Source organism: Polyodon spathula, chromosome 18 (genome assembly GCF_017654505.1).
Source record: "Polyodon spathula isolate WHYD16114869_AA chromosome 18, ASM1765450v1, whole genome shotgun sequence".
Lineage (NCBI taxonomy): Eukaryota > Metazoa > Chordata > Actinopteri > Acipenseriformes > Polyodontidae > Polyodon > Polyodon spathula.
In genome coordinates, this window is record NC_054551.1 from 10,009,602 (window position 1) to 10,035,727 (window position 26,126).

General features: G+C 38.0%; 3 protein-coding genes across 5 annotated transcripts in view; 1 reads left to right on the forward strand and 2 right to left on the reverse strand.

Moving 5' to 3' along the window:
* LOC121330994 (tuberin-like) overlaps positions 1–7,538 on the reverse strand; it is a 35,598-nt gene extending 28,060 nt beyond the window's left edge. For both annotated transcript variants that reach the window (XM_041278067.1, XM_041278068.1), the window contains exons 1-13: positions 7,415–7,538; positions 6,512–6,709; positions 5,041–5,127; positions 4,604–4,714; positions 3,970–4,114; positions 3,602–3,719; positions 3,416–3,464; positions 3,003–3,128; positions 2,011–2,084; positions 1,410–1,536; positions 936–1,079; positions 570–707; positions 155–258 (exon numbers count right to left, since the gene is read on the reverse strand). In XM_041278067.1, the coding sequence (XP_041134001.1) occupies positions 155–258; positions 570–707; positions 936–1,079; positions 1,410–1,536; positions 2,011–2,084; positions 3,003–3,128; positions 3,416–3,464; positions 3,602–3,719; positions 3,970–4,114; positions 4,604–4,714; positions 5,041–5,127; positions 6,512–6,673 (1,385 nt within the window). In that variant the 5' untranslated portion in view covers positions 6,674–6,709; positions 7,415–7,538. The remainder of the gene's footprint in view (positions 1–154; positions 259–569; positions 708–935; positions 1,080–1,409; positions 1,537–2,010; positions 2,085–3,002; positions 3,129–3,415; positions 3,465–3,601; positions 3,720–3,969; positions 4,115–4,603; positions 4,715–5,040; positions 5,128–6,511; positions 6,710–7,414) is intronic.
* A 73-nt stretch (positions 7,539–7,611) lies between these two features.
* nthl1 (nth-like DNA glycosylase 1) lies at positions 7,612–14,090 on the forward strand. Of its 2 annotated transcripts, XM_041277001.1 has the most exons (7): positions 7,612–7,876; positions 7,985–8,183; positions 8,717–8,964; positions 10,752–10,922; positions 11,091–11,250; positions 12,254–12,359; positions 12,811–14,090. In XM_041277001.1, the coding sequence occupies exons 2-7, from the start codon at positions 7,997–7,999 to the stop codon at positions 12,974–12,976; spliced, it is 1,038 nt and encodes a 345-aa protein (XP_041132935.1). In that variant the 5' UTR covers positions 7,612–7,876; positions 7,985–7,996; the 3' UTR covers positions 12,977–14,090. The 2 variants fall into 2 exon arrangements, with proteins under 2 accessions (XP_041132935.1, XP_041132934.1); XM_041277000.1 differs by lacking the exon at positions 7,612–7,876 and having other exon boundaries at positions 7,883–8,183.
* Positions 14,091–14,835: 745 nt separating this feature from the next.
* Positions 14,836–26,126, reverse strand: part of LOC121330828 (Na(+)/H(+) exchange regulatory cofactor NHE-RF2-like) — a 68,810-nt gene continuing 57,519 nt past the window's right edge. The window contains exons 4-7 of the mRNA XM_041277664.1: positions 22,220–22,373; positions 20,797–20,840; positions 20,151–20,216; positions 14,836–18,064 (exon numbers count right to left, since the gene is read on the reverse strand). Coding sequence (XP_041133598.1) covers positions 17,903–18,064; positions 20,151–20,216; positions 20,797–20,840; positions 22,220–22,373 — 426 coding nt within the window. The 3' untranslated portion in view covers positions 14,836–17,902. The remainder of the gene's footprint in view (positions 18,065–20,150; positions 20,217–20,796; positions 20,841–22,219; positions 22,374–26,126) is intronic.

Sequence of the window (26,126 nt, forward strand, 5' to 3'; positions counted from 1 at the left end):
AATTGATTTGAAAGCCCCGATTATCATCAATTCTTTAACTTCTTAGATTTACATTGATTAAATGTCTTCTGTTGTACCAAGGTTTTCACAGTGTATGATTGAACATTATTTAACTTGAAAAATAATTTATATGTCCTTGTATTGCATACTTTACCTGAAGAACTTTTCCATCAGCCTCTGTAGGTTCTGAATCCAGCCATCTTTCGCTGGGTGAATGGAATGAGCTTGGAATGACAACAGCGTCAAGACAGAGGCTTCCTGTAAAACAAACAGCCAGCTGTACTAGCCATTGCATTACCACTCCTGTAACAAATAATTCCCTGCATCTATTATTAAACTGCATCCTCTAAAGCCTTGTTCCAACCCAGTAGCGTTGAAGAAAGGCCTCTTTAAAATGAAATAAAACTGGCAAAAATGCTTATGTCCCCCAAATAAAGTTATACAAGTTGACATTTACAATTTAAAAATAAAAAAAAAAAAAAATAGGTAATTGGTCTTTTATCCAAACATTTTTCAAATTAGACTGAAGAACCTTTGTTATGGAAAACTGCAAAAGCAATTCATCTTACAGGTCTTGTATCTGAACATGTTTCTATCAGCCCAAAGAACCTCTCGTGGGAGCCGTGGTAACCGTTCTGTTCATACAGCTCCTCTACTGTGGACAGCAGCTCGTGTGCAATGGACTTCAGTTCAGGATTACCTAAAGTCTAAAAAGAAAACAGTTGAAGAAAATGAGGTCCATTCTTTTTACTTTCACTGTGCCAAGCTTATCGTCGCCCTCTATGAAATCAGTTCAGGCATGAAAATGTAAAAAATAAAAATTACAAACCAAAAAAGAAAAAAAAAAAAAAACCTCTAACATCAGAAACAAGGGGGAGAATACTAGGGCAGATCGTGTGTTTCTAGGCATGTCCTGGGTGCTCGGTTCATCTCACCTGAATTTGCTGAAGTAACTTTTCAATGATGTTGAGAAGAATGTCCCACGTGACATCCTGCAGCTCCTTCCCATACTTCTTTATCAATCTTGTGACCGAGAGGACTATTTCAAAGGATACCACAGCATTGGTACAAGTCATGGCCTGAAAGGTATACCGCAAGACAACATATTCATCCAGGGCTTCAGAGAAACAAATCTCAGGGCAGAATACTGCACAGCAGCCAGCATTTAGCATATAAAGCCGACAGTTAATTAGCAGCTACAGTTTAGCATGGAAAACTACAACGCCGTACGTAATTCACTACGTTAACATGACATTAATCAGCAGGTTTCATTCTACGTTTTGAAGTCACATTAGGGAGATGCATAACCTTTCGCCACAGCTGTATATTAATGATCTGAAGTACAGGTAACACTACAGATTTAAATTGGAAATCTCAATGGTCTGGATGGGAGAGGCATTAGGACTTGCCTTATAGAACGATGGCAGCACAGATGTCGATGTGTTCTTCAGAGTTGAAAGCCGGTGAGCCCCCCACAGTGCCATACCTACGAAGAACACAGCCCCCCGCAAAACAGCTGCATCTTCCATGTAGGCTCTGAAAACCAGCAAAACAATTCAGCTCACCGCCAGTCTGCTCAATTGCAAAACATCTACAAAAGGAGGTGTGCCAAAATGTCACCACCCCTTGCCCTTTGCTTAAAATACAATACACTGCGATCAATTTTAAAATTGTGTTTCACATTCCTAAGGTTACAAAACTGGATGCTAAGTTATAATCAAAGGAACATACCTAACACACAGACATAAATAAAAAACATGTGGGTAGTGCTTAAATAAAGATTACAGCTATGCAGGTTTTTTATTATTATTATGCGATCACTTTAGGAATCATACAATTAAATAGTGGCTGTTCAGAAGTTTCTTGTGTACACCCCTGCTTTGTTTGAGATGGCCCCATATTCACATTTTTGCTTAGAACATAGAGAGCTCAGGTTACAGACATCACTAGGAACTTTGAAATTCAACCCTGCACTGCAAGTTCTGTCCCCCTACAACACTGGCTTCATACCTCTCTTCCATGACGTGGCACATGGTATAGATCGCACTGTGTCCTAAATGAGTGCCCAGGACTTTACGCATCAGCTGTACAATAAAAACAAGCAACATCATTAACATTACAGCTGAGGCTTTACAATACAGTTCAAGTGCATCTATAGCAGGAGTTTCCAATCCTGGTCCTGGACAGCTGGTGTCCCTCCTGGTTTTTGTTCCAACTGTAAAATAAATTACTTAATTGGACCAACTGAATGCTTATTAGAAGCTTAATTGATCCAAGTAAGTAACTTAGGGTACACCTGGAACAAAAAATCGGGAGGGACACCAGGCTTCCAGGACTAGGATTCGAGATCCCTGATCTATAGGGAACATGTTTTACTGACAAGCAGAGATACCTACTGTAACAAACAAATCAGCAATACTGTTGTACAGAACTTTAGACCACTGATTTCAGGTTATGATGACTGTTTGGTTTCTCCTTAGCAAGTGATCTAGTGGTCTAATCATGAGCAAAAGCAAAACTTTTTTCCATTTATTTTTTAAATCACGTTGTAAAACTGCAAGGGTTACTGAGCTGTGTGTGATTTGAATGCAATTACTTCAATGAAGGTCTGTTGTGTTACTCAGTAAAATAAATACACAGGAACACTTTCTTTGAATGTGAATTACATTTACCATGAAATCTCTAAATGCATTCTTAAAGCTTTTTATTCCAAATTGAAAAATTTGTAAATTTAAGGTTTTCACATATGGGCTTGCTTAAAATTGTAATTAGTGTTTTGTTTTTATTATTATTATTATTATTATTATTATTATTATTATTAAGGAAAAAATGTCCTTTTGACAATACCCCGAAGCAAGATCCTGAGCTTCCTGGATAAGAAACTTAAAACAACAAGACTAGGATGTGCCGAGACAACTCAATTCACAGCGACAATCACTGTGCTTTCAATGTTAATTCAAAGTAGAACAAAAAAAAGTATTGGGTTTTTTATGAAACCTCACCTTCCAACAGGATTCACAAAACTCCTTGACATTCACTGTGCGGCACAGAGTGATGATAAAAACAAGCAGGGAGTCAGAGGGGAGGCAGTTGTAACAAACCACAGCATCCAGCACTTGCAGAGAAACCTAAAGAACACAGTAGCAAGGGTGTCAAACTGAGGTCCTGGAGGGCCGCAGTGTCTTCTGGCTTTCGTTTCACCCGAATTGATTAATTGGACACATTTAACACTTCTCTCCAGGCCTCAAAATGTTTCATAGGTTGTGCATCTTGAATCAAGAGCATTTTTAAAATCAACTGTAAAAGACCTTGACAAATTTCAAACAAGTTTAAGTTGAAATGAAAACCAGAAGAATGGCAACCATTGTGGCTCAACAGTACCAAACTCAAAACTTTACAAGAGAGAGATGATTACCTCTATATCTGTTGAAGCTGTAGTCTGGTTGCACATGAGGCATATCTTACTGTAAAGAAAAGACAGACACACCACGTGTTAAGGACACCTCGCTGATTCGGCTGCCAGGCCTAAGGTACACTAGTTTTTGAGCGTTTAAATCTCTGAATGAAAAAAAAAAAAAAAGGACTAAGGAAAATATCTTACTGGACCATCTGTGAAACATTCTGATCCAAGTAGCAGCTGTTGAATTTGACAAGGTTGACAAGAACCCGGAGGAATTCTGCAGTCAAACCAGTGTCCATCCACAGAAGCACAAAGCCAGCTGCAAGTCGAATAAACAATCACTTGGATGCAGCTTTAACTTTAATATTGTTTTAATGATCAGATGACCTCCGTTCCTGTTTAAGATAATCACCTCTTTTCAAACAATAAACCTCATCAACAATTGTTACCAAGCACCGCACTAGTATTTGTGGCTTTAACTACAAAATGCAATGCTGCCTATATGAAATAGCTGTGCAGAAAGAATGTTCTGTACCATTCCTTCCCAAATACCACAGCTAGACACATACCAATGTCTTCCTCCAAGTATGTGATGTCCTTGCCATTCTCTGTTAGAGCTTTGAAGACCTCAAGTCTTTCGTGAAGGTGTTCATTGGAGGGATAGTCCTTAACGATCTTAAAGAAATAAGCTCTAAGAGGCCCCAGCCTTTCACCCTGTAGACATGGACGGAGGGCGACAAAACAGTCCATGTTGCAGAAGTTTAAAGATAAATGGCTTAAAACTTTTTTTTTTTTTTTTTTTTTTTTATTATTAACACCAGGGGTGGAAAAAAAGAGTCCCATTGCATAGCAGTCTGATCCACTCCTGGTTTTATTATACATTAAATAAGATGCATTGACATATGACACCTCAATCAAGCACTTACTATGCCCTGGAATGGTTGAAACTGCTATGCAACAGGAGTATTATTTCTATCCCTGCTTATTTGTATTTGTACTTTTTTTTTTTTTTTTTTTAATCGTGTTTTAAAACATCAAGGGTTACTGAGCTGTGCATGGTTTGAATGCACCATGATTACTGTGTGTAAAAGTAAAACTCCTATGAACCTTGAAAGCAACATAATCACTCAAAACATAATTGCTCAAAACCAATGACTGTAGTAAGATTTCAGTAAGCTAGTTACTGGAACACCATTCTCTTACCTGGCCCTGGATGATAGCTTTGAGTAGCTGAAGCACTGCATGTCTGGCTTCTACCGGTTGATCAGGGTGCAGCAAATCCTCCACTGCTTTCCAAACAGTCACCACCGCATTCTGCAAAAAAGGAAACGTGAACTGGCATTTATTTACTGAAAAGTGCATTTGTATTTGCATCACATTTTGTTTTTATAATGGAGTAAATTACCACTAATGCAGAAATCAGAAATTAATTTACTGTCTAATTCTGCATCAGTACAATCATAGAGTAACATATGTGTCTTACAGTATATTACCTCAAATAGTCTTTTTATTTAGTGTTAAACCCTGTCCCCTACCACCACACCACACACACAAAATCCTATTTAAGTAGCAGAGAAAAGACTACTATACCATCATAAAATAAAAGCAAAACATCCATGACAAAAGGAGAACAAACCTACCTCTTCAAATTTCTTGGATTTTGCAAGCTCACATACATGGTTAATGACCCGGATTCTGCTATGCAGCCCACATTCGGGATTCAGCTCCTAGACACAAGAAATGAGAAGAATCCAGATACCACTCATAGTGCTAACATGGACACAAAAACATTGGTTTTCCAAAAATATATCGTAATATTATTATTTGAGCAATGTTTTCAAGCCTGTTTTCATAACTATTATGATTTTGTTTCCTGAAAACTTGAAATGCGAGCCAACTAGCTGTAGTCTTACGATCAGGGAATGCCTGCCTGTTGTATCATGAAATATTTCCTGAAATGCTAGGATAACACTTGGGTAAGATGATACTAATGTGATGCAAGCTAAATCTGGTCTAAACTAAAATATCTCTAATAACTGTATGCACTTTAATGCATTCAAGAAACATTACCAGCTAATTCCCCTGCTTTCAACACATTAGCCCAGAACCAAAAGCAGGAAACATTATCTTCATTGAAAAAAATTAAAAAGGGTTATCTTGCACTCTATTAAAAAGTACAAAAAAATTCAAATTCTCTTAGAAGGTGCACACCAGTTATAAGAAGGGAGAAAACTTAATCTGACAATTAACCCAATGCAGCACTGGGCCGCTGCACCTCCTTTATGCTGCTAAAGTAGTCAAACACAACAACTGCAGTGCAGCTACAGTTCCAGCATATGAAACAATGCAGCTGTGCTCTCCTCTATGCTGGTCATTACCTATGAGTCCCCCATACTGTACATCAGTGGTTCACAGGCCTGGGTCCTGGGGATCCACTGTGTCTGCTGGTTTTCATTCCAACTGAGCTCTCAGTTACTTAATGAGACCCTTATCTGAACTGATCATTTGCTTCATTAGACCTTTTTACTTGTTTTCAGCTCTTCAACAGTTGCAGAGTTCAAGTTGCATATAAAATGTTAATAAAATATTAGCCAACCTTAAATCTGCAACTGCTTAAAAGCTGCAAACAAGTAAAAAGGTCCAAGCAGACACAGGACCAGGATTGGGAACCACTGGTGTAGAGAAAGCTTTTCCAGGTCAATAACTTAATATATGGCATGCTGTTCCATCCTACTTTTACTGAAACAATGGGAAGGGTAAATGCCAGGAGCACAGAAGGTACACAGAGTAGTGGAGGCAATCACTTCTAAAAGTCATCTGCTTTCATTGAATAATAAAAATGAAAAGGGGCACAGAATACCATATGACAGGAACAAACCGTTTTCAGTGCACAGGACGAAATGTGCCCACAGGATAAGATGAACTGAAATTCTGACACGTTCATAGCTGCCATTGTTTCTCATTTGTTATACACAATTTAGAATGTATTATAAATAATAGAGATAGAGGGTTTGGCAACGTGGAAAGCACTGTCATTTGCTCTTCACATAACTCGTTACCAGTGGACGGATGTAAAAAGACAAGTTCAAGAATAAAACAGAAAGCAAGCACCTTCAGGGTGTCCACAGTTATGATGAACTCAGAGGGTCTGCTCTCCGCTTGCCTGGTACTGATGCGTGGCTGTCTCAGCCCAAACAGGCCCTTCATCTTGTCTGTCAGAGATTCCTTACTCTGCTGCTGCTGCTGCTGCTGCTGCTGCTGCTGCTTCTTCATACTGGGGGTTGTGGGGTCAAACAGGCTGGTGGCTTCCTGATAGGCACAAAGCACATATTGCAAGAACTGTGAGCATTCTGCAAACACAGGCTGATTGTTCTACAGTCTGTTTACAAAGTGCTTTAAAATGAAGATGACCTACTGAAAATGTAACAACTACACCACTATAAGGGGAGATGTGGAAATTGTATTTATATAGGGCAATGACTGACTGTCACAATGGATCACAATGCTTAAAGATCTAATACTTCTACCTGGTTACCATACACATAAACGTATCCAGATTGATGCTTTTACTGTATGAGTGACCAAGCTAAACGCATTTGTTATTAGGGGCAGTCTGATTAGCTCAATCTTACTCTTTTGGGGGCAACAGCTATGATTTTAAGATCAACCCACACTAACCTGACTGAATTTGTACATTTACAGAGATAAGCAGAGTAGTTTGGGGTTTACAAAACTGGCTTGACTTTAACTTTATGAAATATTTCTTATTCCATGGCGTTTACTGACGATTGAGAGGCAGACACGATTTGTTCAATAAAATATGTTTGCAGAGAAACAAATAATTAAATATAGGATCATTCAACCAGCATGAAATGTGTGTATTAACTGGTACATGTCTCCCTTAACTCAATTTGAAAACAAACAAGCTAAAAAAAATGTAATCTACGTAATTAAAATGAAAACTAAATTAATTTAAAAAAAAAGATATTTAGTAACTGCAAAAAGAAAACGTACCTGTTCTTCGGTAGCAATGTTGATGGTCTGATTAAACCGCTGATAACGTACTAGTTGTCAATGCATTTCTAACGTTAAAATGCTGTTCTGCAGCCGATTCAACTCCCCTCACCCACCCTCTCTGAAACTCTTGCAGGAAGTCACCTTCGCTGGACACAAAGTATTTCCTAAATACCACACCTTCTTTCCTAGCATTCTGGGAAATGACGTTTTTAATTTTATAGGCAGACTGTAAACAGAAACAGAGGTAGACCTGCTGTGGCTGACACGTGTCGTGTTATTACATTTTTTCTTTCTAAAATTGTTTTGCTTTTGTTTATAAAGTGGATTATTTTAAACTCAGTTTATGCATGTATTGTGAACGTATAGGGGAAGCTACATTTGAGGCCTTGAGACTAATGTTATGATAACGCCAGGGTACTTGTTTCATAAGATGGTGTTTTAATTGTAGATTTTGCACCGGTGAGTAGGCTTGTAAAGGTCTTTGCATTTCAGCAGTTATGTAATTCATTCAAATACATATACTTTTTTGTATCTGTTAAAATGATTTCGTCCCCTTACTTTCTGCAGAAGGGTCAAAGAATGTTAACTAGAAATACGACTAAAGCGGTCAGAACAAACATATCTGCGCCAAGTGCCAAACAACAGACAGCGGCAGTTTTAAAACAAAAAGCACAACAAATAGTCAAAGCAGAGTGCGACCAAGATGTAAACAGATCCGAGATTTTGGGCAAGCGACATTACCTTTCTACAAAACTTAAAACTGCAGGTAAGTAATAACTCGTTATGGTATATCATATAGTGTACTCTCTGTTGGCTGTTTGTGAAAAGTGGTGTGTGCAACTCAGTAAGTTGAAACACCGTGCAGTTGAATGGGTTTTATAGTTTGAAAACCGTTTACTGTTCGTTTTCATGTGGAAAAGGTTAGGGCTAGCCGATAGTAAAATATGTTTTTCAACAGTTTAAGAGGCGTTCTGGCTGGAAATACACATTTTTTATCCACACAAGAATGTAAAAAAAAAAAAAAAAAACAATTTTAAAAAACTGCCAAAAAGGGGAGCTGTGAAAGCTAATAAGGGATTGGAAAATATAATTGACAGCCTATTGATTTAAATAATTGTTCACTGTAAGGCAATTTCATGTGCAAAACCCTTAACTGAGTGATAACCATTTCATCTGACAACAATGCCTACTGACAGCATGTCTGAAGGAATGTATGCCAGACACAACAGTCTGTCTTTGTATCTCTCTTTATCATTGTATAGGAATCATAACCCTGTTGCTCGTGTGCTGTATGTCTAGTTTCTCAGGCACATCAAACTCAGGCCTGCCCAACAGAAGAAACTGGCAACATTCAAGTGAAGACCAGGAGAAAGAGCATCAAGGTTGAGTATGATTCCACAGCAGGAACCGACCCAAAAAAAATCCTGTGGGAACCCCAGGACTGGATCAAGCAGCTGAACAACATCCGGGAGATGAGGAAGAACAAGGATGCACCAGTGGACCTGATGGGAGCTGGGAAATGTTTCGACCCCAGAGCAGCTCCTCCGGTACAGCTGCATTGTTAAAAGGGAGGTGCTGGACCCAGTCTCATTGTGTGTGTACTGCACTGTAGACCTAGTCTCATTGTGCGTGTACTGCACTGTAGACCCAGTCTAATTGTGCGTGCACTGTACTGTAGACCCAGTCTCATTGTGCGTGCACTGCACTGTAGACCCAGTCTCATTGTGCGTGCACTGCACTGTAGACCCAGTCTCATTGTGCGTGCACTGCACTGTAGACCCAGTCTCATTGTGCGTGCACTGCACTGTAGACCCAGTCTCATTGTGCGTGCACTGCACTGTAGACCCAGTCTCATTGTGCGTGCACTGCACTGTAGACCCAGTCTCATTGTGTGTGCACTGCACTGTAGACCCAGTCTCATTGTGTGTGCACTGCACTGTAGACCCAGTCTCATTGTGCGTGCACTGCACTGTAGACCCAGTCTCATTGTGCGTGCACTGCACTGTAGACCCAGTCTCATTGTGCGTGCACTGCACTGTAGACCCAGTCTCATTGTGTGTGCACTGCACTGTAGACCCAGTCTCATTGTGTGTGCACTGCACTGTTGGATTTGAGTGTCGTTGTGCACCACTGGCCTTGTTTTCACAAGCTGTGCAACACACGCTGGTCCTGAAATCGAACATGCACTTAATGTATATTTCTAGGAAATTACATTTTATAGTCTTATTTCTGAAAATCCTGTGGGATCAGTGTTACAATTCCACATATAAATGAGGAAAACTTTCAGACAAAATAAATGTTTATTGTAACATTATTTACTTACATATTTAGTTGTAAATCTTTCAGAAGGCTGGGCTTGGCTCAGCGCCTCCTAATTATTATATTTTTTTTTTTTTCTTATATCGGGTGGGTCTTGCAATAATGTACATCAGTGGTTCTCCAACTTTTTCTACCTGTGACTCTTTAAAGTTGGTTTCCTGTGTCACCGCCCCCACCCCTTGTGGAACAAAAAACAAAACAAAACAACTTATATATATTTATATACACATGTAGATTTATACCGCAAAACTGGAAATGCATGAAAAAAACTATATTATGACCGTTGATGTGATAAGTCTCTGATATGACACAACTCCTTTGAAAGATTCACTCCAATTGAGCAATTTACTGAGCATATGAACAGCAAAAAAAAGCCATTCAATATGAACTGTATAGAACTAGTAAAGAAGGAACTAATCGAGCAATAAACTGTCATTTTTTGAAACCCATTTATTTTCTTGCTGCTAATTTCTACAGAAAAGTTGCCTTTGCCTTGGAAATAAAATTTGGTTAGACAGTCTTTGTCTTTGTCAAAGTCTCTGAAAACACCCCAAGAAGTTAATGCAGTAGTGAAGGGGAGTCATTGGATTACTGTGTAGTGTGCACAAAGACAAGTAGTGAAGGTTAGATTTGACTGGCGAGATTCAGATTAAGAACTTCTGTACATTTTTCTGAATAGTACATTTCCACCCAATTAAAGGTACTTTCTCCATGTGCTTTTTAATGTATTTCATCACGTATGTTAGTGTTTACCTTACAAGCCCATCTTGAGGATATGTCAAACTTTATGGGTGTTTCTGTTTACATTTGGTTTTGCTTCCTTTTGGATTTAAACTACGCAGCCACTGCATGTGCAAACCAAAGCAGCCTGCTTTCTCATGTCCTCCAGAAAGAACTACTGTATGTAGAAATCATTCATTCAGGAATAAAATGGAACATTATTGTGGGACTATTATTTATTTTTTAATTATAAGAAATGATCCAATGTTGTGTAAAACTGTCACTGATTTTCCAGGTTATCCGATACCAGGTTCTGATATCGCTGTTGCTGTCCAGCCAGACCAAGGATGAGGTGACAGCTGCAGCCATGACGAAACTTCAAGCTCATGGGCTGTCTGTGGAAAATATTGTGCAAACTGATGACAAGACTTTAGGGGAGCTGATCTATCCTGTTGGGTTTTGGAAGGTAATGATACTGCCTGGCAAAGGCCAGTGTTTGTGTTTGGAGCACTAACCCCACCAAATCATGTGTATTATGATGTGCAGTCAAGGTCCCTATTTTACTTGCTTATTGTGCTTTAGAAATATCAAAGATAACATTAAACTTGATTATTAAAGGCATGATTCATTACAGAGCAAAGTGAAGTACATGAAGCAGTGCTCAGAGATACTCCAGGAACAGTACAATGGAGATATTCCTGACAATGTGACTGACCTTGTGAAGCTGCCTGGAATTGGACCCAAGATGGCTCATCTCACCATGAACATTGCCTGGAACACCGTGTCTGGGATTGGTACGGTGTAGTTGCAAATGAACGTACTGAACATTGTTCAAATATATCAGTGCAGCCTATGGATAGCAATGCAATAAATGGCAACACGAACACAGACTATATATTCAGAATAGAAATAGTTCTACATGTATACAGACTGTGTATGAAATAAATGCCTTTACTAAATCATAGAGGATGGATTTATATTATTTATTTTTGTTATTTCTTGAACTCACACCTGTTATTCATTTACCAGGAAATGCAGTATGTATAGTATGGACTGTACCTTAGCTGTATGTATCACTGTACGGGATTCATGCTAAGAATGTAAAGTTTTTAAAGTTACGCATGCTATAAAGTTAACACCATAGCAGCATCCAGTACATAGAGAGCTCTGTTAATAGTATGAAAAGCTAGTGGAGGACGAATCGGGATTTCTGCAGCTAAACTGATTGTTGGGGCACTAATAGTAGAGTTTATAATGCGCTGTAACAGTTTTTGTTGGTAAATAATCCTGTTCCAGGGCTCCCGAGTGGCACATCCAGCTCCATGTGGATGTGCCCTATAGCCTGGGGATCGCAGGTTCAAGTCCAGGCTATGTCACAGCCGACTGACTGGGAGTTCCTAAAGGGCAGCGCACAATTGGCCGAGCACTGCCCGGGTAGGGAGGGCTTAGGTCGGCAGCAGCGACGCCTGTTGCCAATATGGCGCCTGTGGTTCTGCAGTGGAGCCTCCAGATCTGTGTTTTGCCTCCAGCACTATAGGTCTGGGGGCGTCGCTGTGGATCCGTAGTGTGTAAAATGATGGATTGGCAGGAGCACGTTTCGGAGGACGCATGCTCCAGCCTCTGTTCCCCGAGTTGGCGGAGGGTTGCGAGTGGTGAGCCAAGGAAACAGTTAATAATTGGGCATGCCAAATTGGGGAGAAAAAACGGGGTAAAAAATTGTCGATGACTAAATTTATATAAAAAAAGAAAAAAAATGTTAAAATAAATACATAAATAATCCTGTTCCTTTTCTCCCAGGAGTCGACACCCATGTCCATAGGATCGCGAACCGGCTGAGGTGGATGAAGAGAGAAACGAAGACCCCGGAGGAGACAAGAGTGGGGCTGGAGGACTGGCTGCCCAGGTAGTTGCAGTATAATGCAGCTGAGTGGGGGCTGTTAAACAGATCAGAGTCCAAATATACCAAACCCTTCTTGCACAACTACCACATCTCAGGCAAAATGAAACTAGTTCATTCTAACACATACAAAAAAGAAGTGCCTGCAATTGAAGACATTCTTTAGTCCCTAGTGCACATGCAGAAGAGGGGAAAAAAACAAATATTTAATTCTTGATCCTGGAATAACATCCAAAAGAAAAAATATAGCATGATCAATTACATGTGTAAAATGGATTAACCAATATGTTCTCCAGGGAATGCCTTCCTAGAGAATCTGACCTTTTTTTTTTTTTTTTTTTTTTTTATTAGTACTAGTTGCCTGTGCAGTGGTTTAATTTGTGGCTGTGTGATCTCTTTAGTGGTGTTTAAAAAATATATATACATATTGTAATATTTTCTGCCATTGTCTCCCCAGGGACCTGTGGAGTGAAATCAACTGGTTACTGGTTGGTTTTGGTCAGCAGGTCTGCCAGCCAGTGTACCCTCGGTGTTCAGACTGTCTCAACCGGGACATCTGCCCCTCGGCAAACCTAAAAAAAACAAAGCTCAAGACTCCTTCAAATGCCAACAAGGGTCGATAATGCAGGCCCCTTGTTGCTTTTAGGACTGGAATTGCCCTTCCTTTGGTTAGTGCATAGCCATTACAATGTTCACTTTAAATGTATATTTTGGCCTTATACAGTATGTGTGATTTATACAGTATTGTACACTGTAATAGTTTTTCTTACTGTTATTTCTTGAAATTAAATATTAAAACAACCTTTAAATTGTATTGAAAATGTTCCTACATTTAAGTTAAATACCCCAATTAAAGGACAGGAAATGTGAAAATTATTGTTGTTTAAGTAAAAGGAAAATATGAAATGCGGTGTGGGAGGCCTTTGAATGACACAGTCAGGTTTGTCAAAATAAAAAAGGCGCAACCATGTTCATTTACAAACGAGCACAAAACAAAAAGATTTATTGTCCCTTTAAGACACACTATTTACAAATAGGTCATAAGAGGAGTGCACATAATACGATATGGTCCTTCAAATACCACCGTCCTGTGCTTGGCCAGTTGTAATCTCTGCTATCCTGCTTAGTGTAACAAGCAAAAGGACACAGTAAAGTTTAGACCTTCATTCCGCACGTAGGTGCTTTCACTCCTCTGTAGCTGGAACACTGTCCTGACCAGTGCAGAGGCTACCCTTTTTGTATACCTTAGCTCCACCCCCCAAACCCATTACCTAGAATTGGAACACATGGTACATCTGTTCCCCTCTACCAGCCTCCTAGCAAGCCGACACCTACAGAATGTTAATCCTGCAGTTGCCAGAGCCTGTGGGATGGACAGATGCCTCCCGTTCCCTTTGCCGGTCGGAGGTGAACTTTTCAGTGCAGGGAATTCATCTACCTTGTCACAGGGTATTATTGTGTGGAGTGTAATTATAGCACCTTATTTAATAGGTCACTATAGAGTATAGTGAGTAATCACAAAGAAAAAAATACCTCATCATGTTGAAATAAGGCTGACATAACAAAGTATACCATGTTGTCTCAAGATGTATACATCGCTACATTTCTTCTTGCCTGTTTAATTCCATAGAGGAATACAGTTCCAAGTCCTTGAATCAGAAGTCTGTGCACATGTGCAGTGAGCATCACTGCCCTTCAGGGGCTTGTTTTCTATAAAATAGGGACTCTCTTTTGTATAGCAACGTATAATTATACTAGTTGTTTTTTAATTGTACTTACTGTAAATTTGGTATATAAAGAGTCTTTACATTTAAAAAAATGACTGTAATTTTCTTATTACACTGTAATATTGTACAAGGGTTAAGTACCCTAAGTAGGTACAGATCTGCATGAGAATGTTTTCAGCCACCACAGAAAGGTGTATGGTTGCCATTACCAGCCTCGTTTCAAGTTGCTGTTTTCCGGTGCAGTGTCTGCAGAGACCTCCTGGATGGAGGTTAGTCCATTAATTGTATTACCCATATCCACCTCACTGTAGTCCTTCAAATAGGCCTGTTTTTAAAGTGCTATAAAGACTTGTGTTTGAAATTGCAGCTGTGTGTCGGTAGTTGCAGGAATTTTCTAGTTTGCGTAATTAGGATAAAGAGAAGTTAGTTATTTCACAGAGTATGGCTTAATATATAAAGTACAATACAATTTCTGGAAAAGAAAATGTATAACCCTAAATGATTGTGTGAAGTTGCTTTTTTTATTTACAAATTTGCAGCACTTAATTGTCACATCATATGTTTAAATATACTTTATCCCAAACAAGTTAAGAATAATCAGCAGCGTGCACTGTAACTATTGGGGTGGTCCAGATACCAAAAGAAAGTTAGCCCTGTATTACAAACAGGTTCTATAGTATGACACAATGTAACTCTGCTTCCCAATTATAGAAAGCTGACTCCACAAAAAATGTCTTGTCCACTCAAACGAAAGCTCATTATTCCTACTTTGAAGTAAATGTTTATTATTAACAATGTACTGTACAATAGGCAGGATTTGTCATACAATCGAACTGTCTTCTTCGACAGAAGCCAGGAAATCTGAGGTGCATAGAAGAATACAGCATTGTGTGACCTTTTGTTTTTACACATATTGGTTTAAAGGTTAAATGAAATACACAGGTACAGATTGACATGCTTAGTCTGTGCACTGGTTGCAATTTACAGTGGTACGTTTTATATTGGTGTAGATACAATAGCTACTGTGCAAGGCCCTGTAAGCTCAATAACAGGCGCTCTCCATAAAAGATGTCCATTAAAAATAAACCCTGTTAACCTTCATAATACCTGAATGTGGTACCGGTAGCTAGGGACTCCGGAACAAAAAAATTGGGGGTTAATTTGGTGAAATAATATTTAATAACTATGAAACTATTTCATAAAGACTGTACTGTCAAATCACTGCATACAGCTAGTTTCTTCTTAGTATCAAACACAATCTGGAAAATAACACAAAGGCAGCTCCATTTCTGTGTATATGAAGTCAGTAAAAATATGTTGCATAATACCTGCGAAGGCTAGAGCTAAACTGTTCAGTCAAACGTTGTGTCAACACCCTTTCCTTTTCTATGGCAGTGAAGACAGTAGCACTACTTTGGTAATGCAATAGTTCCATATGCAGAGTAGAACTGGAGCAACTGCAATGGCATTAGCCACTAATGCAGTGGTTCCAAACTGGTCACATTTTCATAATTTGTATGGTATGATTCAATACAATTGCACCAATGTATCAGTAGCAGCATGGTACCATATCAGGACCACAGTTCAATACTTGTTCCAGTTCCTCTACTGCTGGAAACACTGGTCTGCTAGTGTTTCTCCAGGAAGGACGTCTCTCGCACACACACAGGTCCTGGTGTCAGTGTGTCTGTTCTAGTGAGTTTGACAACAGCATGTCAAACAGTCAAATAATTCACATATTCCAAATGCCACAATGTCTATGGTAGTGTGGCTGCATTCACAGTGGGTATGGACTTCAACTGCTCGATGGTTCATTTATGTGGCTTCTGAATAATTCAGTAAATACAAGTTCATGCTGCTTAAGGACTGGTCGAGTGACCTGTAGTGGTTTTAAATGCACTTTTTACTGTATATTATATATACACACAACATGAATGCTTTGCAGAAACAAGTACAGTACACTGCTTAAACTGAATCAAAAGCTAGTTATCCCCCCATAATTCATGCACCGATTTGAACAATGTACACTATTAACGTAATGCATAGGGGCCTTGTGGCAGAAAGGAACATTGTGACCCTAATTACAAGATAACACCAAATACTTGAGTATAATACAGACACATTGCACAAAGTTTCCTAGAACAACTTGAACAGTGAAACCTGTTTATTGCTCATTATAAATTGAATCTGCTTTCCCAGGATACTGAAACTAAAACAAACAAACAAACAAACAAACAAAAAAAAAACCAATAAAAGATCACTTGATGTACTATTCGTGTGATGCAAGCTTGTGGGTTTCATAATTCATATTTAGCACAGGAACACTGGAAAAACCATAGCAATAGTAATTCTAGAGCACAGAGGTGATGGAAAAAAGAAATATACATTTCAGCACTTTACTCATCAAAACAGGGGGCATTTTTCTGTTCAATGAAAATATCACATACCACAGCAGTCTGAATATGAGATGATTCTCTTGTGCACATTCTGACGTCAGGTTGCAATAAGATCCATGAGCTACAGAGAGAGGTGCTCACTTGTTAATGTTTTAAACTAAACAATATAGTGTAAATAGAACAGATTTGACAGGATGTGCTAACATGTTAACACCAACATCAATGACATTTTAACAAATTAATATTGCTCAACATTTACTTGTTTATTACATGCACTTGTACATTTAAATGCCTTTTATGGAAAGCCAACAAAAAGTAATAGAAGATTGCTCATCCAGGAATGGGCCAATGTTACATGGCTACAGTTTAGTCAACGTGTAAGACTTGAATGTGTGGAAAGAATGCAAAGAGATTCTGGAATATCTTGGAATAAAAACATGAAATCCACAATGGAGCAGGAGTATTTTACATGGCAGAGCCTGGGAACTTAACATATCAAGGGTTTTTTAAAATTGCTTTTTTAGAATATTAGCCACAATAGTTAGGCAACAAGCTCAGATGTGTTGTCTGATTAAAGTAGAAATGACATTTGAAACAGCTATGCAATATATTTTCATTCTTGAACACCAATGTGAGATCTGGTCAGTTTAACACTTACATAAAAACAAACCCTAATACCTCTAGTATGTCCAGTCGCCTGTCAGCATGGCCTCTGTGAAACAAAAGCCAAAAGTCCTTGAAGCACATTATGGTTTGCTTTATATGCTTTTTCTCAAAAAATCTGAAACTCCAAATATGCAGTTTTGCCCTATTACCATGAATGGGGCAAATTTATGTAGACTTGAGTAATATAAAATGCTTCCTTATTATAACTACTAAAGTACATACTAGTTTAACAAACACATACCGACATTATATAATACAAAGATTACAATCTTAGCTTACAGGAAAATACTTTTTTTTTCTTTTCAATTAACTTAAACACTGGTTCCTAGTGGTTCACTTCCCCTTCAGCTATGAAACCTTGAGCATCCCATGAGAAAACATACATCATAAGTTATGTGGCTACAGTCTTTTTTCAACACAATCCAAATGCTTCACTTCTGCGCAAGACAGACAAATAATCTCTCTGCATAGTTCAATCTTTTATGAAAAAACTAAAATGAAAAAAAAAAACACATTTACTGTACAGTACATCCACTACTTGTTTAAATAGTTCAGTTAAAGAAAGTAACAAATCAATCTTTTTTTAATTCAATCACAAAGCATGTTAATGTACTTGTTATATGGTTTCTTGACGTTGTCCCGCAAGAAACCAAAATCTTTCAGTGTCCTTTTCTCCCAGAGGTTTGTAAACACAACTTTTGTGGTTGCTGATGTTATTGTTATTTTTAAATAGTGAAAAAGCTGAATTATTATTATTATTTTAAAAGTTGCTGAAAATTTCATGCTTCTTATTCCAGTCCATCTGGGGGGCCCTTTTCTTTGCTCGTTTTGCATGTGCCTTCTCCTTAGCTTCAGCCGCAGTGGGGCTCAGGCTGAGACCACTCTCTGCAAAAGGGTCCTGCTGGGCAACTTCTTCTTTAATCTGTGCTCAAGAGTAAAAACAATTTATGTTTTTAAAGATTATCCAATGGGGTAATAACCAAGGCTTACTGTTTATTCATTAACAATTAGGCAACTTGTTCCTTGGTATCTCCTTGGACTCCTCATATAACTTAAAAAATACGTCTCAGGTGGGATTTTAAAACCTTCTGCAGAGAGTGAACCTACAGTGTTAAAGCAGGAGGAATGGGCTTCTCCTAATTCAAAGTAAAAAAAACTGCAAAGAATATAAAGGAATTGTGCTGCTGCTATGCTTGGTTAGGGTTTGGTTGTTGCCCCTTTAAATCCAGCTGATGGCTTTTTTGATGAGGCATCCCATTTACAGCTGTTAATGGGTGCTTTTGGTTGAAGGTAATTAAAAAAGGCAGCAAAATGTATTTATTTTCTTAATTTATTTTTTGGGTTTGTGTAGTTTTAAGTAAAGCAACCCAAGATTAGTGTTAATCGTGATTTGTCAAACCATATGTTAAATGTTTAATAAGCACAAAATTAAATCATTTTATGAAAATCCTTCAAATTTGTACAATTTCACGCCTGTGATTTTCAGGTTCTTCAAGAGCACACTGGGTTCTTCTCGGTTGGGCAGCCCTGACCTACTGTGCACTCAGTTTCCAAAGTTTTCACATTCTCTTTTCATGAGCGCTGAAATCCTTCTGAGTGGTTCGGAGTCATGCGGCTCCAATATTGGGATTTAAAACAGGGAGCTTTGAGCAACCCTTGCTGTTTATCCATTGTTTCAGCTTCCTGATAGCAGGGAAATCATGTGTGACTTTGAACGCAACACTGTTGGCTCAACTACACTGTACTATACTATACTATACTGACAGGAAGCACAGAGAATGATTAAACAAGCTCAAAGCCAGAGACAAGTATCTATTATGAATAAACAGAAATATCAGAAGTAGTAACATTTTTGACACATAAAAAGGGAATATTTCCTTACAAACGGTTTCTTAAAACATGAAGCAAATCTGAAGAGGGTCAATACTGAGACTTTATCTTACCCTATCCTTCACCAGGCAACCGTTAAATACCTTTTTACAATTAAAAATGCACCTTAAATACCTGCCACAAAAGGAGAAAAACAAGCCTTCGCCTGCAAAACATACATGCTAGCAATTTGTGTTTCTAAGCAATGCATATTAATAAAACAGCCAAACCTGCACCAGATATATCAAAGAAGCAAGCAGAGAACCCAGTAAGAGAGAGTCAGATAGAAGAAGCCATGAGGGTTAAAAGTGACAAAGGAAGTATTAAAATTAGGGACCTATTGGTTCCAAATTGCGCAGAGCCTGTGGCAGCAAAGTGTGCAGACCCAGTAGTGAGTACAGGGAGGCTCCATTTCCCTAGGGCACTTTATGAAAATAAAAAAAATTAGATGATACTTTAGATTTAAAAAAGTTACTGTTAATTGCTAGTTAGGTTAGCACATTTAAACTATATTGAATTGACAAGGTTTTGAAATTAATATATTGAAATTTCAGAAAACATTTGTTTTAACCCAAAGCAGTTACAAAAAAATATTCAAGACTCTCTCTGTGGTACTATTTATCATAATTAACATGAAGGTGACCAGGCTTGTACATCGTTTATGTAATAAATTGATCAATTATAGGAGGCTTGTAACCAGGAGGTCCCCGGTTCAAATCCCAGCTTAGCCACTGACTCATTGTGTGACCCCGAGCAAGTCACTTAACCTCCTTGTGCTCTGTTTTCGGGTGAGACGTTCTTGTAAGTGACTCTGCAGCTGTGCATAGTTCACACACCCTAGTCTCGTATCTTGTAAAGCGCTTTGTGATGGTAGTCCTCTATGAAAGGCGCTATATAAAAATAAAGATAAGAAGAACAACAACAACAATAATAATAATAATAATAATATTTCATAATATTTAAGCTTTCCTGCAGTCAAAAGGATGTCAATGTATTTCAAGACAGCTTCTTGTTGCAGCCTCTGGATTTATATAAGCTTTTTTCACCAAGACACACAAAACTGACACAATGAAGGCACTGATCATAACATAAATCTGAAAAGTACATCTGCAGAGAAAAAATAGCCCCATCTCAGTTACCTCTTTTGCAATCTCTGGACTGGAGATTTCTCTGCGAGAAGAATCTGGTGTTGAACTTCCATTCAGCTGATGAGAAATACAGAAAAGATAGATGGTTACTTTGTCTCAAAATTGCAAGGTTAACTTGGCATACCTTGGAAGACTGCTAACATAATTATTCTTTAAAAAAAGAGGAAAAAACAGGGGTTGCTCATTAAGAACTTTTGGAAAATAAAATAGGAAAGAGTGATCTCAGCTATTTTACTGAAAATCTCATTTCAAATAAAATTAAGCTTTCTGATACATTGTATTTACAGTATATATCTATATAAAAAAAATATATAATATATATATATATATATATGATATAGAGAGAGAGAGAGAGAGAGAGAGAGAGAGAGAGAGAGAGAGAGAGAGAGAGAGAGAGAGAGAGAGATCTAAATAAATAAAGTTTCACAAAATAAACATTACAGTGTATAGTATAAAAATACTAAAATGTGTTTATACTCTTTTGCACGTGATATACATAGAAAGGTCCATATAGCACAGGATTTCAAAAACAACGTGAAGTTTCAAAACAAAATAAAAAACAAAATAAATAGAATAACTTTGTCTTAAGTAATGATAATGAAATATTGACCCACTCACATGCATTCATGTCACTCACCTGTGGTTTTGGGGACCCGTTGGTAATTGGTTGAGGCAGGGGGTCTAATAAAAAAAAAAACAATAAAAAAAACAAAAAAAAAAAACATCTGGTGTCAATGACACACCAAGTATGTGGGCCTGCTAAGGTTTCACAAAAAGTCTCTGTCTGGACACTGTAGTTGTACTGCATGATGTATTAAAGCAGTAGTATTGTATGATGTATTCAACCAGATTTCTGTCCTACAAGGTTAGCCCTGGTGAATTTAATGTCTGTAAAAGAAATGTTCAGTTACATAAATGCAAATGACATAGCTTGCAACTCAGTCGCAACTAAAAACTACCCCCCCGCACAATTCCAAGAATATCTTATAAATAATAATCATATCTTGTAAAAAAAAAAAAAAAAAAAAAAAAAAAAAGAAATAAACAAAAGTACATATTTACTAATGGCTACATCAGAGTACTGGTTGCATATGATACTTTTACTGCTGAGCAAAAATGTACTTTAGTACACGACAAGTTTTGTTTTGATTCAAATTCAAGTTGGTTTCCCATCCTTTCACATCTGCTAATCACCCAGATCTTGTTAAGCTTCTCTGTGGGTTTGTTATGCACACCAAATGCTGTGATTTAGACAAACACAGATGAAACACCCCACGATGGACGACCTAGTGCATACAAAGCACCCCTCCACCTCCCTTTGCTTTGCTATAATACAGCTACTGTTTCAGAGCCAGATTGGAGCTGGAACTGGTCTTGGCAAAAGCAATCTGACATATCAGAGTACTGGCTGTACCACTGCAGCTGCGAAAGAGGCTCTCAAACTGTTTGCACTTTAAACCTAAAAGGCATGGTTATCTAGAAGCAGGGCCAGATCATCAGCTTAGTCTACTTCTGAACTGTCTGGATTGCTGACTTTGTGAAAAGCAAGACAGTCAATCGGGAAGCACATGTTGGACTAGATTTCACGGCATGAGATCTCAATTGTTTCTGTCATTTACCCTGCTGGAAGCAGCATGAATTGGGACGTTTTTAATACAGTGAGTTATTAGTGGGTCAAGGGATTATTTTCCCTGTTCAAATGTTAATCATGGTAAACAGTTTGATAAGCATATCATTAAAATATCTCGTCCAAATCAAAAAGAAAAACAGGCAATAGGTGGATTTATCTGAAGATAATAATATACAAAGATGGTATAAAGAGTTGGTCTTGAGAAAAGCAAGTTCAGATCAGATCAGAAGGGAGGGTACTAAATGAGTTTTACCAAGTGAGGCGGAATCATGCAAATTCACCACCACTTGCATAAGGACTAATATGCATAATTTTGGCAACCTGTGTGTCTAATGCATGCTAAAGTACAAATCTGTTTTGTATTTGAATTTTTGTCAATATCTGTTCTGGCTGTCTTCCAGTTTGATTCAGAGAGCACGATGTTCCCCACCTTTAACATGGCTGTCTGTGGGGGTCACCCCCAGTTTCTTGAAGTACTCATCTGCCTCTTGGTCTACCACCAGAAGCCTGGCTTCCTCCCCGCTGGATTTGATAAAAGCGACCACTTCTGAGTGCTTTAGCTCTTCGATGTTCACTCCATTTACCTGGAAACACAGTGCCGTTAAAAAGCAACTCAAACACAAGGGCTTGACTTATTGTGTCTGCAGTTCCAGAATGCTCTCATACAAAGACCTGAAATTAACCATCACGTGGCATATTATGCATTTTTAGCAAAATAATGGTAACGAGCATACAGGATATCGGGCATTTCACTCTTGTGGTATAACTTGCTTTAAAAAATACTATTCCTTTGATGAGGGTTTTGTGTTTTTTCAATTCTTATGTGTGAGTATGTGTGTAATGTGTCTTTGCTTGTAAAAAGACAACATCTTACCAGTAAAGTAGACTGAAGCCAGCAGAGGGCCATCTAACACCAAAATGAAACAGAGCCAGAGCAAAAACCAATGAATACAAGAACACACAGTACTGGGGGTAAGTCATTAAAAAGTACTTTACCCACAAGTAAAATGTTTATAGTACATATGGAACAGATTCGAGTTCCCCAAGTAAAATCTAGCCTTTGGTTTTAAACATATTTTTTTGTAAATCTGCTGAAACTAACGTGCTATGAAACATGTGGTTGCAATTTATTTCCCTAAAATTAATTCTAACTGGTAACTTACTTGATGTTTTCATTACACCCTAGACTGTTTTCTTTTAATTACATATTTCTAAGTGAGCCAAGTCATTTTAAAGGAAATACTTTGCTTTAAGGGTCTATGCTTCTTTTATTGATAGGTGGAGAGGTTGGTTATTATTCTCCTTCTTTAAAGAATGTGTTTGAATATGCTGTTTTACTTATGCTTGGTCCTGAGGAAATAAATCAATCTTTTTTGTTTTGAGGGATGGGAATTAAAGCTGGAAATGCTACAATGTGTCTTGAGATTGCAGATAGCGTGAGTCATTGCTGGCAACCGATGACAGACATCTCAGCAGTGGTGCAAAAAGACGGGCCAACATAAAACTTCACTACATTCTTTCAAACACACAAAACTTTCTCTTTGACTTTACATCCTTATAATCAAATGAAACCTAATAGAACAGTAATGTATTTGTATTACATTTCCACTCCAGGTATCAGTATTTGTGAAAGTATAAATATAATATAATATAATATAATATAATATAATATAATATAATATAATAAAGACCATCGAATTTGATTTTCTTTTTTTTTGCACATCTTTCGCCAGAGTAATTGCACAGATTCTGGTTCTAGGGTTTAAAACTTCTTTCTTCAGTTGCTGCAATCTTACTTACTGTAGACACATGTCATAAGTAAGTAAAAAGGTATGCCCATTTACTTATTACAAGCCTCTATATCTATATCTCTGAACAGAAACCCAGCAAATATACTGTACCTTTAGTTACATTATAAACGTCTAACCTCCAAGTGTTTTCTAAATTCCTGAAACCTCCCCAAATGCTGTGCAAGTGTCTCATTTGCAGTTTTTTTTTTCGGTCTCCTAGCAACCTCTTACTTTCTCTCCAGTTACCACTGGCCATTGAGATAGAACAACTACTAATAAAACAATCACCTTACAACTTCCTTCTACCCTGTTCTATATATTGTTCTTTAGTCAGGACACACAAACTTATTTAACTATCCTTTCAACATGTTTGGTCTATATAGATGACTTCTTGTAAAGCAAACAAACTGAAAAAAACTGCAAACGCTTTGCCTGTGCTGACCTCAGAAAGGCCTCCTGACTGTACTTTCCAACATAGCCACAGTTTCCAATCAAATATTTATGTATGGCACTAACAAGCACCGAGCGAATAGTATGGGTTTCAAGTATCAGTGTCTTAAAAGGTATTTTGTTTTAATATTTATCCTTTATGAAATGCAATAATGAATGCAGAGATATACTCTCATGTTTCATAAACTATGTGACTGGATATGTCTCGCTTATTGTTCAAGACCAGGTTATCGTGTAGAAAATTAAAATACAAAGAGCTAAGCCGTGGTTCGGTTTCTGGCTGAGGGTCGACGAATAATGCAGAATAAAACAAGTTAGGTTAATAACATATAGCCTTACACATTAGTAGTGTTGTTACCATAACCTACATGCATTGTTTATAGAATTGTGAAAACTGCCAATTTACCACAACCTTGTTCTTCCAACTGTCCAGTCCCTTTATGGTTATTAATGTAATAAAGTCCCAGTATAATTAATTTGTTGAAATCAGGTGGATAGATATATACAATACACACTATGTAACGTAATTATGGGCAACTCCAACATTCACTATCGGAAAAATGAAATTGAGACTGTAGCTGTTCGGTGTTGTGTGCTGTGGACTCCCTGCCCTGGTGATACAATTTGCCTTCTAAACCAGTGATTTCCTCCTGTAATCTCAAACGCTGATCAGTCTTCAGTAAACAGCCATTGATATTAACTTACCACTCTACTGGAAATAACTGAGCATTTCCCCCATTCAATCACATTTTAACCTTTTTTGATTGGTTTGTGGGGTGTAGATTACCTGTAAATAGTCCATGCCCATCTTCCTCTGTTCTGTCTTTTACAGTGTATACTGTTTTACTGAATGCAACGCTTTCCTCAGAAAAACTGATTAAAAAAAAGCCCAGAATACTTCAGGTACAGTGACTAAGTTAAGAATAGTGCTCTGAAAACTGCAACATGTATATAGATATAATACAGGTCAACAAAGCTCTATCCTGGTCAAGTCTATTTCCCCTCACCTGATCCTCACCTGGCCCAAACAATAAAAGGATTTGATTGATTGACGTTATTTATTTATTTATTTTTTGCCTCACTGCATTACCACTACCCTATGGTCAAGTAATTCAATCTAGAAATTATTTTGTATAGATTATTTCTTCAGTTTTTACTTAGAACAGGAATTTGGTGAACATCCAGTCCTATAATATGAATCTTCAAAAGCCCTTCTTAGAAATTCAGTGACTGCAAAAACGCATGACAGTCTGACAATGCATTTCAAATCCACTGGCTTTTCTGTACTTAAAAGGCCAATGATGAGATAACTCAGCAGCTGACCGAAGCACTGGCTAGATAATGATTTAGCACAATCAGTTACAGATGGCCTCAGCTCTCAGAGACATCATTTTACACTGCAGCATCCTCAAAGCATCATGTTAGCATTACAGACCCTCTGAATGATTAAAAAACGTTGCAGCATGGATCTAGTAAAGAAGTCTTCATTAAGCCCAAGTACAGTGCACTATACTGTGCAGTACACCTCGTTTTTAAAAGTAGGTTACCAGCCTAGTCTTCCAGAAAGGACGATAGTGTCCACCTAATGCCACAACAGGTATCACCCATAGTTTGCCTCATGACCATCACTGTCCACCAGGAAAAAGACTGGTGAGATACTGCAGCCTTGTCAGATGCCTGAGCCAACTGGGAACTAGCTGGTGGTGGATCTGTTGAGAATGACACCACATTCAAAAGAGTTGTACAACATGTGAATGGCATGGCAATCTTTTCTGGTATACCACAGGACCTCAAAATGGACCACAGGCTCTTCATGCATACACTGTCTAAGTTAATGCCCCTTTTTATCAAAAACTTCCCACTGAGAAACCTCTCTTCCACACACTCTCTCCTCGGTGCTACGCGTCTTGATGAGATGGGTGCCCCCTACTACCTTTGAAGTGTACTTTAAAACTAATTGGAAACCCTGATAGTTTCCATAAAATACTTTCCATTTAACTTGCAAGTGTCATGTTATCAATAATGGTAACATGACATGACTGCAGGCCTCAATTAGCAAGAGAAAATAAATCAATGAATGAGTATTGGAAATAAGGA